At 40.8% G+C, this 19,294-nt stretch overlaps 1 protein-coding gene across 1 annotated transcript in view; it reads right to left on the reverse strand.

The window, feature by feature from the left end:
* LOC134213687 (guanine nucleotide-binding protein subunit alpha homolog) overlaps nt 1–19,294 on the reverse strand; it is a 57,688-nt gene that overhangs the window by 19,633 nt on the left and 18,761 nt on the right. Inside the window, exon 2 of the mRNA XM_062692964.1 lies at nt 5,310–5,448. Coding sequence (XP_062548948.1) covers nt 5,310–5,448 — 139 coding nt within the window. The remainder of the gene's footprint in view (nt 1–5,309; nt 5,449–19,294) is intronic.

The following is a 19,294-nucleotide window of genomic DNA, read 5'->3' on the forward strand; positions in this document are numbered from 1 at the left end:
CCCGGCTGTTACACCCGGCTCTCCGCATGACACCTTCTAGCGCAATGTTGAACAACAGGCACGAAAGTCCATCACCTTGTCTTAGTCCCCGAACTGGAGTGTTCGCCCGAAATCTTCACACAGTTTTGCACACCATCCACTGTTGCTTTAATCAGTCTGGTAAGCTTCCCAGGGAAGCTGTTCTCGTCCATAATTTTCCATAGCTCTACGCGGTCTATACTGTCGTATGCCGCCTTGAAATCAAAGAACAAATGATGCGTTGGGACCTGGTATTCACGGCATTTTTGAAGGATTTGCCGTACAGTAAAGATCTGGTCCGTTGTCGAGCGGCCGTCAACGAAGCTGGCTTGATATCTTCCCACGAACTCGTTCACTAATGGTGACAGACGACGGAAGATGATCTGGGATATCGCTTTGTAGGCGGCATTAAGGATGGTGATCGCTCGAAAGTTCTCACACTCCAGTTTGTCGCCTTTCTTGTCGAGTCAAGTACGAGACACTGAAGACGGCCTTACTGTTGAGGTCGAAATACCTATCTGTCAAGATACAATTAAGTGGTGGAATTCAAGGGGATTGTACAAACTCGTCTTATTACAAGTGAAATTTTTCGTCAAAAAAATTACCGAACTACGAAATCTGTTTTAAGTGTGTATAGGTACATTTTTGTAAAGCATTGTTTTGATTTCGGGTCAGTTTCGAAAATATCTACAGAAATTGTTGACAGAACCTAAGTCTATAAAAAACGGCCGTATTTCAAAAACAATTATAGATGGACACTCGGTGTCTTCAGCAAAAAAAAAATACTATAAATTACACTTCAATTTTCCTGAAGACACCATATTTAAAAATCGTTCATTAAAGAAGTTACATTTTGCAGCGCCACCTGTAGCAAAAATTGGAGCTATAACTTTTTGTCATTTGATGCGCCATATTTTTGTGAAATTTATTCCAGAAGACACTGATGCAAAAAACAACACCCAATTGATAATGGTAGCATAAACAGGCGGGGCTTATTGTAAGTGAAAGTGGCCTCGGACAGGTCATTAAATACCAGGAAATCTGAAATGGGTCGCTGAATCCGCAGTAGAGCTAACACCTTCTAACTCCCGGATTAAATCTGCCTGTAAAACAGATAGCTTTCTTCTATAACATCACTGCCAGCCAGTGGGGTTTAGAATGGGTACGCACGCACGCACGCACGCACGCACTATTGGGTCGCTTTTAAATCCCAAATAGTAATCCATAAGCAATTGGGGTAAGAAAGTCTAAAAATATACATGACAGCTATCAGTATGCAATCTATGATGATGCCGACTGGGCAGTATTTGATGCGCGTTGGAGCACACTACCCCGCTTACGCTTCCCGACTTTTAAAGATCGTCCTCGACGCCTTTGGTCTATCCATAACTCAGACCAGTTTTCGGTCAGGACGCAAAGCCTTTCGTTGGTGTCGGATGGAACGCGTAGTGCTGTTAAAGCCAGAAGAAGAGCCCTCCGAGCGCTCAGGGAGTTTCCCGCTGGGCACCCGAGAAAGGTAAGTGCATTGGAAATCTACAAACAAAAATTTTATGAGTGCCGAACGGTAATCCAAGACACCAAAAGGATGCAATGGGAGGAGTTACATGAATCCATCAATTGCACCGCCGAACTATGGGAGAAAGTCAATGCGCTAAGTGGCAAGCGTAGATCTTCCCCGATCCACATCGATTCGCAAGACCATACTATTTCCGATCCGCCGGATGTGGCCAATGCACTCGAGGAGTATTTTGCATCACTCGCATCAGTAAGCGGCTACCCAGCCGATTTTCAAGGGCTCATAGCCAATAGGGCTTTGGCATTGCAGAACTTTTGAGTCCCACCGGATTCGCCGGACTTGGGGAACCAATAAACCAGTCCTTTTGTAACGAGCATGTCCGTTCGTTAAATGTATTCGTATTATTATCTTCAGTATAAATTATCCGTATTAAGCGCGCAAATTTCATATCTGCTGCTATCACTTTTCCCTTTTTGGGCGGTTACATGTGCGAGTTGGCTAGGGTAGGAACACATTTAAATGATTGCTTGTGGGACGATACTCGTGAATATGAAAAAAGATTCATGCAGTAGGTGAACTTTCCAGTACTAGACTGGTTCAAACTAATCTAATAATACGGATAATTTATACTGAAGATAATAATACGAATACATTTAACGAACGGACATGCTCGTTACACTTTTCGTTCACCGAGCTGTCCTTAGCTTTTGGCAAATGCTAGGGGACGTTTTCTGGTTCGGATGTAATAGGATATCCGATGCTGAAAAACCTTCCCCTTGCCGTTAAAATAGTATTCCTCGATCTGGTAAACCAAGTTGGACCAATCAAACTTTCCCGATGAGTGCGACACGTTGCTCCGATATCTAAAAACAGTATCCCGGCAGCGAGGCGGCAATGTCCCAGTGGAGGATGTAATTCCAATAAGAAGAAGAAGAAGAAGAATCTTCTCCCGCTGGTTCTTCCGGGTCTTTATAGGCAATTCTGCCTTCAACCTTCCGAGAGGAGACTGGGGTCCCGCTGGATTCCTTTTCTGGTTGCCATGAATGGGGTCTTCTATGGCCTCCCCAAGGACATCTACATCTTCGTCTATGCGGACGACATCTTGCTTGTGGTAGTCGGAGACACTCCGGCGCGAACGCGTATGCGAACCCAAGCAACGGTTAGTGCAGTTCATCGAGGGGCCTCGTCGGTCGGCATCACCATGTCGGCCAGAAAAAAGCGTCCGCGGGCATGTGTGCAATGGGCAGCATCGTCTCTCCAATGCTAGTTTCAAGATTAATGGGCAGCCGATCTCAAACCGGAAATTCGTCAAGGTCGGAGTCTCCAACGACCGAGGACTGACGTTTGTCCCTCATTTCCAAGCGGTCAAAGTCAGCTGCAAATCAAGGATCAACCTTGTTGAAACTTTATGAATACCGCGTAGGACCAACAACAGGGCCACTCGGTATCGTATCGGCCAAGCGCTGATTGACAGCAGTCTGATGTAAGAACTGGAACTGACTTGTGTATCCAGTTTGTGAGCTTGTCAAAACACTCTCCCCAGCCTTCAACCAATACCTCCGCAGAGCTTCCGGACTTCTCCCTTGCACACCCGCTGAGGCTGCTTGCCCCAAAGCAGGTGTCCTCCTATTTCGCCATCGTATGCAGGCGGCTATTTGCCTGAAAGCCGCCGCACACGCATGTAAGGGGATCGGATCATGCACACGATGGCCGGCGTCAGTCTCTTCCCGGTGCCTAGGATCCACTGATATGGAGCGAGGAGCTGGCACTTCTCCACGCCTAACATAAACAGCTCCATTGCGAGGCGCTTTGAAAGATGAGACAACACGGAAGCTCTTCGAAGTTCGGTCGCCGAGTTGCTAAACACTGAGCTTAGGAACCATGAGCATGAGCATCACTACATTGGCGGTTCCCTTTCGAGAGGAGGGGTCGGCTTAGGCGTTACTGCGAGCAACCTTCCTGCACAATGCAGCGTTTTCTTGGAGGAAACCTCCATTCGGTTGATTGGCGCTACAACCCCTTCCGACAAACCTAGCTCTGACTGATTCCGCCAGTGTCATCACTGCACTACGAAGCGACCACCAGAATTACCCATGGATCCAGGCCATCTTCGCTTGCGAAAAACAGTCGACAACCAGGTGCCAAGAAACGTCACTGCGGACATTCTGGCTTGATTCGGTCACCAAGGCCGGCGTTTCACAACATCGGTCCCCTCGTCTGACGTTAAAGCCAGGAGCAAAAAGATTGTCAGCCAGGATTGGGAAAACTAATGGACTGCTTCCAGTATCACGCACCCACGTGAACAAAAATCCACGGCACCCTGGAACGACATGCCAAGTCTCAAGGGCCAGCAAGTCATCTCCCGCCTCCGGGTGCGGCCACACCCGATTCTCACATAATTTCGGCGGAAGGCTTTTTTTGGACCGTTTGTGACATCAGCGAAGTACAAAATTCAGTGGAACATGTGATCTGCCGATGTCCAAAGTTTGACATTCCTCGCTCCAGCTACGGTACCGACAAACATACGAGATGCAATAGCTGATTGGTGATTCCTTAACCTAAAACTACCTGTTCAACGAATTCGAATTTGCTAATTTTTACGCGTAAGTGCATGGAATAAATAGATTTCGATTAGATTAATCGAATGTGATAATTTTATTTCCTTTTTGGACAAAATATCGAAATTTTCCATTTTTCTGTCGTTGAACAGGTTAAAAATGAGGTCACGAGACGTCACTGCGCCTGATTATATGTCCTCATCTGCCTCCTCAAAGATGGAGGACTGTACCAGCAGATCTTGATCCAGCCTGAACCTTCCGGGCACCCTGATCCACCTCACCCACGGAGGTGTGCGGGCCTCTCTGATCTTTCCAGGGCTGTAAGACCCCCCCCCCCTTCCTCAGTGACCTGGCTACCCGACCCGGCCACCCCAACCAAGGTCGTAAGTCCTCTGTACGTCAACCATAATCTCAACAAGGTCAGCCGCGGGGGGCGATTTCCTCCCCAACTTTGCTAACATCGTATCGTCGTCTTGATACCAACCGACCAAGCATATGAAGCATAGGAATATAAAATTCACGCTTTCTGTGATTTTTTTTTCAGTGACCATAAATTGCATCAACAGAATCATCCATAGTTCTTACTGCCAAAAACGGATGACTGTAGTGGGCCTGACACGAAACCAGAATGTCAACCAACAGTTTGGTGAAACAGCAAAGAATTGAAGGCAGTGGCATTCCTCTTTCAGTAGCATGGCACTTCTATGTACGAGAAGAAGATAAATATCATGTATCAGAAATATGTATGGTGACTGGAATTTTATATGAATTTTCTTTAAAGTATGAACCTTTCTCTCGAAATGAAATTGATATCAGAACTCCCTATCAACAGACTCATTTTCATGAAATTTCAGTTTAAACCAGCAGAAAGCCAATTTCGCACAGAGGATCCACACATCATTTTCAATTGTATGCATGTATCTTCTTTTTGTACCAGTTGCGTACAATTATCGAAAAAGTATGCCAAATACCATTTAGACGGTGATCCAAACGTTGTATGTTTCAATTCTCATTCAAGTGTTGATTAAAATGCTTTAAATATGCGATGTTTGTTCTTGAATCATTCTAAATACATGCGAATAAATAATGATTCTTACGTCAGCTATAAAATCATGGACAACGTTGACAGTGCAGATAGCAACTTTTTTTAAGGTTATCGTAGTACAAGCAATTTATTCGATACTTAGGATAAAAAAAACTAAATAAATTACTCTTACCTTTGACTATATTTTGATAGATCACATGTTGATACTCCTTAACTAGTTCGGGTTCAAATTTGATCCCGTGAATAATCCGCATCTGCTTGAGGAAGGTGGACTTGCCGGATTCTCCCGCACCTAGCAGCAGCAGCTTGACCTGTCCGGAAAAAAGAGGAAAATGCAAACCTTCATTAGCGAAATTCGGCATTCATTTCATTTAATATGTACATTGTTGTTGCATAGTCTCGTCCCAAGCCGTTGTCTAGTACAGATTTCAACAGAAAAGAAAATAACACACCGTTTTCCAAGCAAAACCGTCTACCATGCTCCCGGATTATGTGTGGAGCACAGATTCACCGGAAGAATAACAACGGTGAACAAATATACCAGATAGACATGTTCTTGCCGAAGTCGAACGCAGAGAAATCCGAAAACAGGTATACAGGAGAGAATAGAGTCGTAAAATTTAGCTTTATGGTTTTACTGCTGCTGCAGTCAGTCGGATAGACGACTTGGGTCTCGGCTGAAAAAAAAAGAGTTACATCATTGACTGATTTTTGCGTTTGTTGGGTCTTGGGTCAGCATCGGACAAGAAAAGGTGATACGGATTACCCAGTCTCATGCCGAAATAGTTGTCCGCTCTAAAACAAGTCGTGCAGATTTTTTCTCCATGATTGCGAAAAAGATGTGTGAGAAGAAAGTTTCACACTATCTTCATCGTCTTGGGGAAACACAGGTCTCGTTAAAACTAGGCATGTTTACAACTCCTATATTTACAACGATTCACAAAATCGGCAACCAACCCTTTACAAACCGTTTTCTACCAAAACTCAACTATTTCAATTGCTACTATAAATCAAAAGAAATCGGTTAGTTTTGAGCAGCTTGAAAAGAAATAGTTTTTTTCAATGGAATTCATTCGTTCTTTACGTCATGCTGTCTCGAAGCAGGTGTACAATTTATGGCACGTCGACGACAATGTCGTCTAGTTGGATGTTTTTGAAAAATAAAGACAAGGTTGTAATTGCTTGTGAAAAAAGTAGCATGGAGAGAAAGCGAAAAAAAACATCACGACCGGCTACCTGGTTTTGCAGGTCAACAGTCGTGGATGGTTTTTAGAAGGATGGGCATAGAATTAGTAACTAGTGACGCAGCATGTTTTGAATGTGGTGTGAGCACTTGTTTATGAATCATGGACGGTAAATGATGGGGTGCGTTACTTCGTCAAAGTATACTAATTCATGGTGTTTTGCTCTCAAAGTATTTCATTACATTGCAGGCAGTTCTGAATTACATTAGATTTGAATTCAAAAATTTGTGCTGTGTTCCACAAAAATGTTACTTGACGTCATTACCAACAGTCATAGACTTTAACAAAATAACAGCTACAGCAAAACATCCTACCATAATTTCTTTACCGTCCTGGGGCAATTCAATTTCCTTTCGTTGACTTATGAATGCAAAAAATGACTTCCATCTGTCTTCGCAAATTTATGGGAACCTAAAAAGAAAGTTTTATTTTGGCAATGTTTTTCTGTATGCGCCCTCTGATGAATGGAATTCGTTGGCCAAAAGGCGCAAGCTAAAGACTCTGAAAATTCATACAAGGTCGACCTTTCAAATTGAAACAATAAAAACCAAAGTGCATCCGGACCAAAACACATCCGGCAACATGAAACAGACTGGCTGAAATTGAGATTTTCTTTCGGCTCTTCGTCACTGGCATATTTTATTTTTCGCGTGTTGCGTTCAAACTTACTTTCATCTCATGTTTTGCCTTTCACGTGCAGCAAGTGTATCGAAAGACTATAGAATACCACATTTATGTATCGGGCTGTTTAGTGAGCAAAACGATGTAGTATTAGTAGTATTATTTAATTAAATTTGATTATTTAATTATAATTTACACTCTGAATAGTAAGACTGACTATCAAGACGCGATTGAATTCTTCGTGACAAGCAAAGTACAAACATCGCTTAAACCGTGTTTACGGTTTACTTCGTATAGGCAAACTACCACAACGATCATGTTGGGCCAACCTCCGTGTTTCTGATTAAAGCTAATCATACATATGTTATGGGAGAATTACGAAGTCTACTCTACTTGAAGAATGACAAATAAATAAAAAAATACACTATTACCCTTTTTAGATTGTTTAATGAACGATATAGAGATCGAAATCGTTAGGTGGATTGGTATGTTTTAGCAAATTTCTTTACTTTTTACATACTCCATTCACGCAAATGGCTTGAATAGCAGTTCTTTAGATTACACAAACAATATTATAATGGAAATAGCAAACGGTGATGCCTCGGTTTTGCTTCAAGAAAGCCGCGTAAAGGTTCATAGCAAGTTGATCGGATAGTTATGGGTATTGTGTTTCAAATTCAACTAGATATATACTTCGATTTATTATTCAAGTAATGCTATGTCGAGTGGTTGAGTAATGGGTAATTAGTTCCGCTGTTATTGTATTGTCTATTTTTTAGGCTGTTTTGATTTCATTCCGTAGAGCTTTCATACGCCTTGAAAATATTGTGGATGGTATCGACTCATGCTAGAAAGCTATTGTACAGGAATTTGAAACTCAAGACGTTTCTTCTTCCTTCTGGCTTTACATCCTCAAGAATTGCCGCATCGTAGCTTATTGTTTATTCAGAACTTACACAGTTATTAACTGCCAAATTATCACTTTGCTAAAATATCATGAGGCTAACATGACGATACTTCTATGTTCATTTTCATAGACCGGACCGGGAATCGAACCCAGCCACCTTCAGCATGGCCTTCTTTTGTAGTCGCGCATCTCACCGCACGGCTAAGGAAGACCCCTAAATTACTATTTTTGACGTATGATTACGTCCTTTTGGAAGATAGGGAGGTCATTCGGCGGATTCAAGATTTTGCTCAACTATCGAAAAAAAATTACGTTCAAAGTGCTAACCTATTAAAAATTTGAATTTTACCAGGCACTGTGAAAAATCGGCAAACCAACTAATCGTTTATGTGCATCGCAAGCACAGACATCAAAATCATGCAACTTCCGGGCTGGACTCTAATCCACAGTTCAATTAAATAAGCCATCGCCAAAAGCAGCAATCTTCGTACTATTTTCAATTATTTAATCATTTAATTATCATTTCTATAATACTTTAATTCTTTAAATCATCATCAATTTCAATTCCAAAATTCTTCAATTGTATATTCTTTTAATTTACTTATTTCTCAATTACCTAATTCTTTATTTATCAAATTTCTCAACTTCTTTTCTTCTATTCTTCAATTTATCAATTCTTCAATCCATCATTTCCTCAGCTCTTCGAACGTTTAATTCTCAATTTTTCAATTCTAACCAAATTTCTAAAAAAAATAATTTCAAAATTCCAAAATAACAAAATTCTAAATTCGTCATTTTCATTTTTTGCCTTTCTTGGACACCAAGGTGTTACAAAAAGGCTATGCATTCACTTCAGAGACAATGTTTTGATAGAAGGCCCGGAGACCCATAGTGTTATGTACCAATCGAATCAGCTCGAAGAATTGAGATGTGTGTGTCATTGTATGTGTGTGTGCCACACAAAATACATACTCATGCAAAGGCGGGCATAGAAAAGCTTTCAATTAATTCAATTAAACAACTGTGGAAATGTTAATATAACACTAAGTTGAAAAACAGACCAAGCCCTGAAATTCCACAAAACCTCATTTTCTTTTTCTTTCATTCCTTAATTTCTCAATTCCCCCATTCATTTTTTTTCAAATTCCTCAAGGGAAGATCCATCAATAACGTAACGCAAAATTTGGGCATTTTCAACCTCCCTCCTCCCTATGTCACACTTTTTGTATGAAACTTTTTGTATGACCAACCCCCCCTCTAAGCGTTACGTAATTTGTGGACGCTCCCTAATTCCTTGTTTGCTCAATTTCTAAATTCTTCAATTCTTCAACTTCTCTCTTTCTCAATTCTCCTATTCTTCACTTCCTCAATGCCTCAATATCTAAATTTTTCACTTCCCAACTCCTGAAATCCCCAATTTCTATTTTTTCAATTCGTTAAATTCTCGATTCCCCAATTTCCCATTTTCTTCAGTTCCTTAGTTCCTTATTTCTGTATTTCTCAATTCCTCAGCTCGTCAATTTTTCAACTTCATAATTTCCCAATTCCAATTCCCAAACCCGCCTGGTACTGCCCCACGAACTCCCTTGCAATTGGTGCTAGTCGACGGCATAACATTTGGGAGAGCGGCGTTCAGCAATGTGATTGCACGGTAGTTGCTACAATCCAGCTTATCGCCCTTTTTGTAGATGGGACACACGACACCTTCCATCCACTCCTGCGGCAAAACTTCCTCCTCCCAAATCTTGATAATGACCCAGTACAGTGCTCTAGCCAGTGCCTCACCACCGTGTTTAAATAGCTCTCCTGGTAGTTGGTCAACTCCAGGGCCTTTGTTGTTCTTCAGCCGGCCAATCTCCTCCTGGATTTCCTGGAGATCCGAAGCCGGTAAAATTATGTCCTGCGCGCGTTCTCCCAGGCCCATCACCATACCGCCATCTTCGTCTGCCTCATCGCCATTCAGGTGTTCTTCGTAGTGCTGTCGCCACCTTTGGATCACCTCACGCTCGTTCGTAAGAAGGTTCCCGTTTATGTCCTTACACATATCAGGCTGTGGCACGTGGCCCTTACGTGAACAGTTTAACTTCTCATAGAACTTTCGTGCGTTATTAGCGCGGTACAGTTCCTTCGTCTCTTCGCGGTCTCGATCTTCCTTCTGGCGCTTTTTCCTCCGGAAAATCGAGTTTTGTCTGTTCCGCGCCTGTTTATATCGTGCCTCGTTCGCCCGTTTTTTTTACAAATTTTTGCCATTGCTTTTTTGTTTTTTGTTTTTGTGATTTTTGTCAAAATCTCGCTTAACTTTTCAAAAGGTCCTAAGTAACATTTTTTCATGATTTAATTTGAGTATTGCAATCAACAGATTAACATGAAATACGTTGATTGCATTATTCAGATTAAATCATGACAAAAATGTTACTTAGGACCTTTTGAAAAGTTAAGCGAGAAATCACCGAAAATCAGGAAAATTATTTACCAAACAGTTCTGCTGTTGAGATTTTGGTACAATTTTACCGAATTCGGTGATTTATTTTAAGTGTGTACACCGTCGAGAGTTTTGAGCGCAGGCATACTGCAACGAGGTAGTGGTCGGATATTCGCACTGCGGTAAGTGCGGACGTTCGTGATGTCGGAGAAGAATTTACCGTCGATTAGAACGTGGTCGATTTGGATTCCCGTTTCTTGGTTAGGTGATCTCCATGTGGCCTTGTGGATATTTTTGCGGGGAACGAAAGTGCTTCGGGCTACCATTCCGCGGGAGGCTACAAAGTGTATGCATCGTTGGCAGTTATCATACGATACAGTGTGCAGACTATCCGGTCCGATGACCGGTCTATACATTTCCTCTCTTCCTACCTGAGCGTCCATGTCGCCGATGGCGATTTTGATGTCCCGCAGTGAGCATCCATCGTATGTCTGTTCCAGATGTGCGTAGAACGCTTCTTTCTCGTCGTCGAGTCTCTCTTTGTGTGGGCAGAGCACGTTGCTCAACTTGTGTTAATTGGCTGCCACCCAATCACACGTTGGCGTATCTTACCCAGCACTATGAAGCCGGTTCCCAGCTCGTTGGTGGTGCCACAGCAGTGGTAGAATGATAGCCGCTCGATGCCCGCTTTTCCACACTTTCTGTCCTGTCCAGCAAATCTCCTGCAGCGCCACGACGTCGAAGTTGCGGGGATGTAATTCATCTAGCGACTTGCGGTTCCAGCTTCCAATCGTGATTCTTTATTCGTCGCCTAGGTCTTTCAAAAACAAAATTCAAAATTACTTTAATCCATATTTTTTTAGTTCACTTATTTTTTAATCTAAATTACTTATTTTTACAATTCCTCGATTCTTCAATTTATGTTTTTCCAATTCTTCAATTCCAAATTTTTTTCCAATGTCTTAATTCCTAAATTCATTAATTCCTCAAAATATCAATTCCTCAATTCCTTCATTGCTTAATTATTCAACTACCAAAATTTTCATTTTTAAAACTAGTTGATTCATCAAATCTACAATTACTTAGTTCAACAACTCCTTACCTCCTTAAAATCCTGAATTTTTAAATTAATCAATTTCTCAATTACTCAATCCATCAGTTATACATTTTTTTTTCAAATCCTTTATTCTTCAATTACTTATTTCCTCAATACTTAAATACATCAATAACCCTCAAATCCTATTTTTTCAATTTCTCAATTTTTATATTTCAAAATTCTCAATTTTTAAATTTCAAAATTCTCAATTTTAAAAAATCCTAAATTCTTCAATTCGTTAATTCCTTACTTCGTCAATTCCTAAATTCCTTAAATATTCAATTCCAAGATTCCAAAATTCTAAAACACTAAAATTCAAAATTTTTAATTTCATTATTTCTCAATTAACTAATTTCTCAAATCTACTATTCGTTAATCCTAATTTCCTCATTTAATCAATTCTCGTTTTTTTAAATTTCTCAATGGCAATTTAGAGCAAGCGCACCAATGCGTTGCTACTGCTATTATGGTAACGATCATCATAACGTAGTTATCGCACCGGTGGTTGCTATCCGGGTGCGGGAAATAGCAATGCATTTCAGAATTAGTATCAAGTAGCCAAATTTAGCAACACAATAGCAACCATACATGCAGATGCTGTTTGAATGTAACGTCAAAATGTTTGTTTGTAATGCAAACATTTTAAAGTGGTGTTAAGAGATGCTTGAGCCCCAAACGCAATACAACGGAACGGCGACGGAAACGGAAAATTTGACAGAAAATATATGGGCTAACTGATATGCCTTCGACCTCCAAACGACCTATTGGACAAAAGGCTAGTAAACCCCTTAAGAAGCACCGTGGATTCGCTGCAGCTAATGCTGGACTGGAAATGGCGAAGGCTGGCACTCAGTTTGCAAATGCTGCAAAAAAAACAGGTTAGCTTACAGCCAACAGAAAGCTGTGGCCTTGAGCAGTTTGACCAACCATTCGATTATGTCGACGGATTTGAACGGCTTGAATACGACCGTTAAAGAATATTATATATTGGAGCAATCAAGAATATTGAAAGAGACCAGAGAGTTGGCCGAAATAGAACCGGGTTCATAACCAGAGCCTGAAGATGATGATCTGCCTAACGACGATGCTTCGATTGAAGAGAATGCAGCGGACTATGATCCAGAAAGGATTGTCGAGTATTTGGATGAAAGCTTTTCGGAAGAGAATGTTTAGCTATAACACTGGTGTTGGAAACTTTATATATTTCTATACAGATATAAGTAGAGAAAAACCAGATGAAATTATCTGTTGGAAAACTAATCTTCGTTTCCCTTCAAATTCCATAGATGCTCGACAAGGTCGTTCTGGAGTTGACAATGAAGCTGCTTGTTGTGAATTTTCTTGTATCGATTGAGGAATGTTCTGAAGTTATCTGCTTCTGAATCCATTGGTAACATTTCTGCTTGAAGGAAATGATCTGCTTCTTCAAAGGTGTCACATGTCGCATTATTAATGATTCATAATAAACTGGGGGAGTTTTTCCATTGTAATAATTGGAGAACAATGGAGACCTATCCATCACGTTTATATCGATTCAGGCATACCGAAAAACGCGTGCCATATCCACAAATCGTACGACGCAACGGCCTCCAAGATAATTGTGGGCTTCTTCTCCTTTCCCTTATACTGCCCAGCCCAGGCGCTAGGGCAGTTTTTCCACTGCCAGTTATCGCCACTGCCAGGTATAAACAGGAGTGGTAGAAAAATAGTCGTTGAATAATCGGATTGCCCCATTCCACTGCATGTCTGTTAATATTTCCGCTTTTTCCTGTCCGAGATCCTCTTTTATTGTTGTCATCAGATGACGAAAATGATCCATGTGCGTATAATAACATCTGTCCCGCGAATTGTTTCTCTTCGTCGCTTGAGCCGGAAAAATAGTGCAATAAAACCGCAGCGTTCTACATTTTCAGAATTTCTCAACAAGCAGCACAGCCTAAAGCTCAACAGTAAAATTTGCGAAAAATATAAACAAACTACCTACTAAGTGTGTAGGAGCCGGACAATACTAAATACTCATCCTACTTGGTTGACATGATGTGTACAAAAATACATTTGAGAGAGTTAGTTCTGAAAATGTATTGCGAGAGTTCGGCTGGTACCTGGTGCTGGGAATTTGGTTTCATCAGTACCCGCTAAGCTGCGGTGGACGACGGAGGTCCTTCGTAGCTTAGTAGGGAAAGCACCTGTCATGCGAACTGGGGTCGTGGGATCAAACCCCACCGAAGGGGCGGTTACCCTCCAATACCTTTTCCGAACTAAATCTATCACATGTTGTACATATGCATAATCAAGTTTCAGACATAGTAATTAATTTCCACTCCGGGTGGCTTAATACCCGGCATATAGGCAATTAACTTTGAATGTACTGATCTCGAGTGGCGATCTCTCTTCGCTTGTGTGGTCGTGTTGGGATCTGACGACCAAACTGGCACAACCTCACACAACCCTACTTCATTGAGCGCCGTTGCTGATGAAGCAAGTGTGTAGGAACCGGACAATACTAAATACTCATCCTACTTGGTTGACATGATGTGTACAAAAATACATTTGAGAGAGTTAGTTCTGAAAATGTATTGCGAGAGTTCGGCTGGTACCTGGTGCTGGGAATTTGGTTTCATCAGTACCCGCTAAGCTGCGGTGGATGACGGAGGTCCTTCGTAGCTTAGTAGGGAAAGCACCTGTCATGCGAACTGGGGTCGTGGGATCAAACCCCACCGAAGGGGCGGTTACCCTCCAATACCTTTTCCGAACTAAATCTATCACATGTTGTACATATGCATAATCAAGTTTCAGACATAGTAATTAATTTCCACTCCGGGTGGCTTAATACCCGGCATATAGGCAATTAACTTTGAATGTACCGAAACTACCGTTGCCTGCAATCAAAATAACAACTCAGGTGCGAAAACAATATAAGTAAATTGACGATTAAAATAATAACAACCGGTGCGTACATCAGTTGCGAGCCAAATTAGTAACCCTTAAAGTTGCGATAATAGCAATGCAAATGACTATTCACTGGTGCGCTTGCTCTTATTAATTCCACAGCTCTTTATTTTTGCTTTTCTTTACTACTTAAATTCTCCAATATAAAAACTTTTCAATTCTTCAATTAAATAGTTCTTCATTTCTACAATAATTCAATTGCTTAATTCTTTAATTTCGTATCCCCTCAATTATTCATATCTTCAATTCCTCTATTCTTCAATTATTCAATTCTTTAATTAATCAATTCCTCAATTTTTAAATTATTCAAATTTTTAATTTTTCAAATTTCTATTTTTTTTGATTACGCAATTCTTTAATTTTACAATTCTTTTAATTTTTCAATTCTACAATTCATTAATTATCAGTTCTTTAATTCAACAAATAATAAATTATAGTATTATTCAATCTGTGAGTTTTTCAATTGTTCAAATCTTTAATTTTCCAATTATACAATTTTTCAATTTGTCATTTCTTCAACTCCTTCAAAGTTTCCAAAATTCTAAAATTCCCAAACTCCAACATTCCAAACTCCAATTCCCAAACTCCAACATAAAGTTTCGTAAGAATCGTCACGACTCTCAAAACCCTTTCCCCCTAAAAGCGTGACGTACTTTGTAGATGACTTTGCAGGAAAGCCCACATACAGCACAGAAAGCACATTCTTCTGACCTGCTGAGGTCTGAAATATGAAAGCTGAACAAGCGAATGTATCGAGAAACTTTTCAAGTACTGAATAGGGTTGATGGAGTCCTGTCACTTGCAAGTCTGTCAATGACTGTCAAACGTTTATCACAATCAGCAATACGATGACTTATATTCGACCTTCAGATAATTGGATTTCAAATACAAATTGGATTTCTTCTGATTATTTCATCAGATATTATTTTGAACTTTATTAATTCCGAAGGCCATAATCCACCAAAAATGAACATCGTGAAATGCGATATTAGTGTACTCTATCCGCCCCCCTTTTTTTCTTCCGTTGAAGTGAAAGCAAACTTATTAAACAAACCTTTTAGTCCACCATTAGATCCAAGAACCTATGTCGCAGAAAGACATCGAAAATGTCATCGGAGCCCACTTTTTTCCACTTTCCACAAGAAAGCGAAAATTCCTCACCTATCACGCGACACACAGAGGCACTCGGCCCGGCCTGTTTGATCATAAACATTCTAGTACAAACGATCACAAATTACTCGCGGCGGTATTTGCTCTTTCAACATCCATAATCCCACTTTCAATAAGCTACCTCTTCCATGTACTTTGCCAATCGCGACGTCGGCGATCACGGCGGTGGATGTCCCTCGGGTGATGGAGGAACACTGGCGGTGCGGTGTGTTGTTGGTGGATACCCGTTTGGCGTAATTAACATTGTTTACAAGGTGTATCAGCGATAGGAGGCAGAAAAGCGATACGACGAACGACCTCGCGAGATGCCCTCTTGTTGTCTCAAGACGTATCAAACATCCACTCTCTCAAGTACAAGTAAATGGATGGGTGTTTTATGGCTCCACACGAGAAAGCTGGTGAAAGATGGGCAAAAAGTACCCAGCGTCCGTCCGTTCGTTCATTCGTCGATGTGTGGGTCAATGTCAGTCGATGCCACCGTCTTCGTTTGATTGGAAATACGTTGTGTGAAGACGACAGTCGTTCCGTTTGCCGTGGTGTTCGATGAGACTCCGATGAAAGCACGTATGCAGAGACCTTGACGCTCTCAGTCATCAGCCCAGCAGCACATTTGTCATCTATCAATTTGGCGCGTACGATGCCCGACGACAACGGCGCATGAGTGATGATCTTGGGGTAAAGCCGAAGGTTTCAACTCTTTTGAGTGAAATTGAAGCTGATAAGGAAATAGTCAATTACTGCAATAAAGGTTGGATGCTGCTTGGCTGTTTCATAATACCGTGATGAGTTATGTGGCGAATTTCCAAGTTGGTCAATTCTCAATTAAGTCAATCTAGACTTACTCGTTCTGTAGCTGCTTGCTAATAATTAGGAAGCCTGTATTACAACAGAACGAGACACTAAATACGGCTTTGTAATTGATGACGAATTATACGCATCAGTCCTCCTATATTTCTTGTTGCGAGATTTAATGAAATTACATAAACATGCTATCCAGACTAAACGTTCATGGAACAGAACCGCATTTTTACTATACAATATAAAAATGAAAGTTTCGCATCAGTCAGTTCTCGGAAAACTTCCTTTTCTGTCTTCAGGTGCAATTCACTTTCACTGATCGCTGGTTTCGTTTCACACGTATCCTAATAATGAAGTGATGCGAAAAGGTAATTTGCTCCGGTCTCTTGGTCCCTGCCCATTAGCACGTCCGAAATTGAACTCGAGCAAAACAATCTATGTCCGAAGTTAACAGATAGCTTCGCTGAACCGTAAAACAAGCACCGGCAAAGCGAATCTACAGAGTAGCAGCGTTTTCGGGCAGCTTTTGAATCGATCAACACTGCTCCTATGCTCGGTTGATGTTGATAGTGGTGCTACTTGCGAGACACACTGGTCCGGTGCATGCCGATGATAAATGGAGTGCTAATGGATCACTAATGAACCAATTGCGCGGAACGAAAGTCGGTCACTAGTGGTAAGTGCGAACAAAGACGGGTGACGACGTTTGAGAAAAGCTTTGAATACTCGTACCTAAAAGCCCGTTGGATGCACATAATTTGCACGTCAATCGAAAATCCTTTCACCTTTGATGGACACGGTGAATGCGGGCAAGCAAACATAATGCGAGGTCAATAACTCTGACACGGATCGTGTCAAATGGGTCTATAAATCATTAAGATTGTATGAAAAATTGAAAATTGTTTAATTTTTTATATTTAGAGGTTTTGTTTTCTTCCAAGTGATTAAACATTGAGTAGGTTCAAAACCAAATTAATCAATAGCCCTGTTTCACTACACTCTATTTGAGGTCCTGATCAGGGTTGTAAATATTCGGCAGCACTGGATGAAGGTGATGTTTTTTTATATCATTTTTTTTATTTTCTTGCTGCTTTGAAATCAACCTCACATTCCCGGAGAGGCAGAAAAGTAAACAACAGAACTCACATCACCCACTGCGCCGCGAAGATGAAATTTACCACAGCAAAATGTACACATTCACCCAGCAAATTGAAAAAAATCACCACGCGTTTAAATAGAGATGAGTGACGTTTAGCGCTCGCACACTAATGTGCAATTCGTTATGTGTAAAAACATGTTTGTTTTCCTTCTGCTCATAACCTCAAAAATGATCGGGTCATCACAATGATTTCAAAAGAGTCAAAAAATATATGGAAATATACTCATTTTTACCCAATCTTTGTTGAGTTGTACCATCTAGGAGTGTTTGTTTTCCTTTTATCGCGACTCACACATTCGGACGTGAGAATCTCAATGGGCCACTCATAGTCATACGGTAAAGCGCGAACTGAGCAGCATGTCAGAGCGACTTGTGAGTGGCTGAATGCGAAATTGAATTGTCGGTGTTGGAAATGATTTTTCGGCTGCACCCAGTCGCACTCACCACGGCGGCGATGAAGGCGACTGCAGATTATACTGAGATCCACGTTTTTCCCTGCATTGACTGTGAAATATTTCTACCCTGGTCCTGATACTCTGGAAATTTTTTTATCCTAATCGTTTAACGCCTCTGGGTATTCGCTCCATGATTAATAATGTGCTCCTATCTTATTTATGTTCACAACAGAAGTAATGTCTAAATTTGTTGTTTTTGCCTTTCTTGTGTACGTAAAGGCTATATGTTCGGTCCAAAAACAAACTTTTTATAGGAGGCTCGGAGACCAATCGACTCAGTTCGACGAAATAATGTTTTGTTTGCCTTTCTCGTACATCAAGTTGCAACGAAAATGCTATATATTTACTTCCAAGAAGATTATGTGATAGAAGGTCCGGAGACTCATAGTGTTATATACCAATCGACTCAGCTCGACGAGTTGAGATGATGTCTGTCTGTGTGAATGTGTGTGCGTGTGTGTGTATGTGCGCAAAATAAAACTCACTCATATTTTAGGCACTTATCTTGATCCGATTTGTTTGCAATAAGTTGCACTCATTCTTAACCGATTTACTAGCATTCAACGGAGAATCCTGTCATATTGTTTTCTATTGAAAATTGGCCAAATCGAGCTATTGGCTATGGCTAAAATACATTTTTTATACGGAAAACCAGTGCAAAAAAACTCACTCAAAACGAACTGTTGAATCAAAAGTTATGATCAAAATACTAATTTCAAAATCTACATAAGGAGAATTCCTTATGTAGATTTTTATGCTCATCTGATTTGCTTGGAATGAATTGCGTCCGGGAGGAAATTTTACAATGAGTATAAACAAATGTAAAATAAGCGCTAACCACCTTTGAGTGATATTTTAGACTTCTCATATGTGTTTGTCAACCTTTTTGAACGAACGAGAAAAGCATCATCAGGTGCAGTGTTGGTAAAATCTCAAATTCTCAAATCTCATCAGCGATTCAAATCATGCGTGAGTCAAATTCCATCAGAATCATGGCCTAGACTCTAGAGAATCGCTCATGATTTGAATTGCGATTTGCATCATTGCATGATTTTTACGTGTTCTTCATTGTTGAATGCATTGAATTATTTTTTTCGCCTAAAACTATGGCTAATAAATCCATATGTAAATAAAACATAAGCCTCGATTGCGTTTCGACGCTTTTTAGAGCGAAATCATTTTTCGACGAATGAGCGAAACGATGCGATTCTGTCCGAGAAACTCATGCACGATGCTCTCCCTACAGAATCGCAAGCGAGTTAGCTTGTACATGAAACCTGGATGATTCAGATTTGAGAATGATTCTACCAACACTGATCAGGCGGATCAATTAGAT

Source organism: Armigeres subalbatus, chromosome 2 (assembly GCF_024139115.2).
Source record: "Armigeres subalbatus isolate Guangzhou_Male chromosome 2, GZ_Asu_2, whole genome shotgun sequence".
Taxonomy (NCBI): Eukaryota; Metazoa; Arthropoda; class Insecta; order Diptera; family Culicidae; genus Armigeres; species Armigeres subalbatus.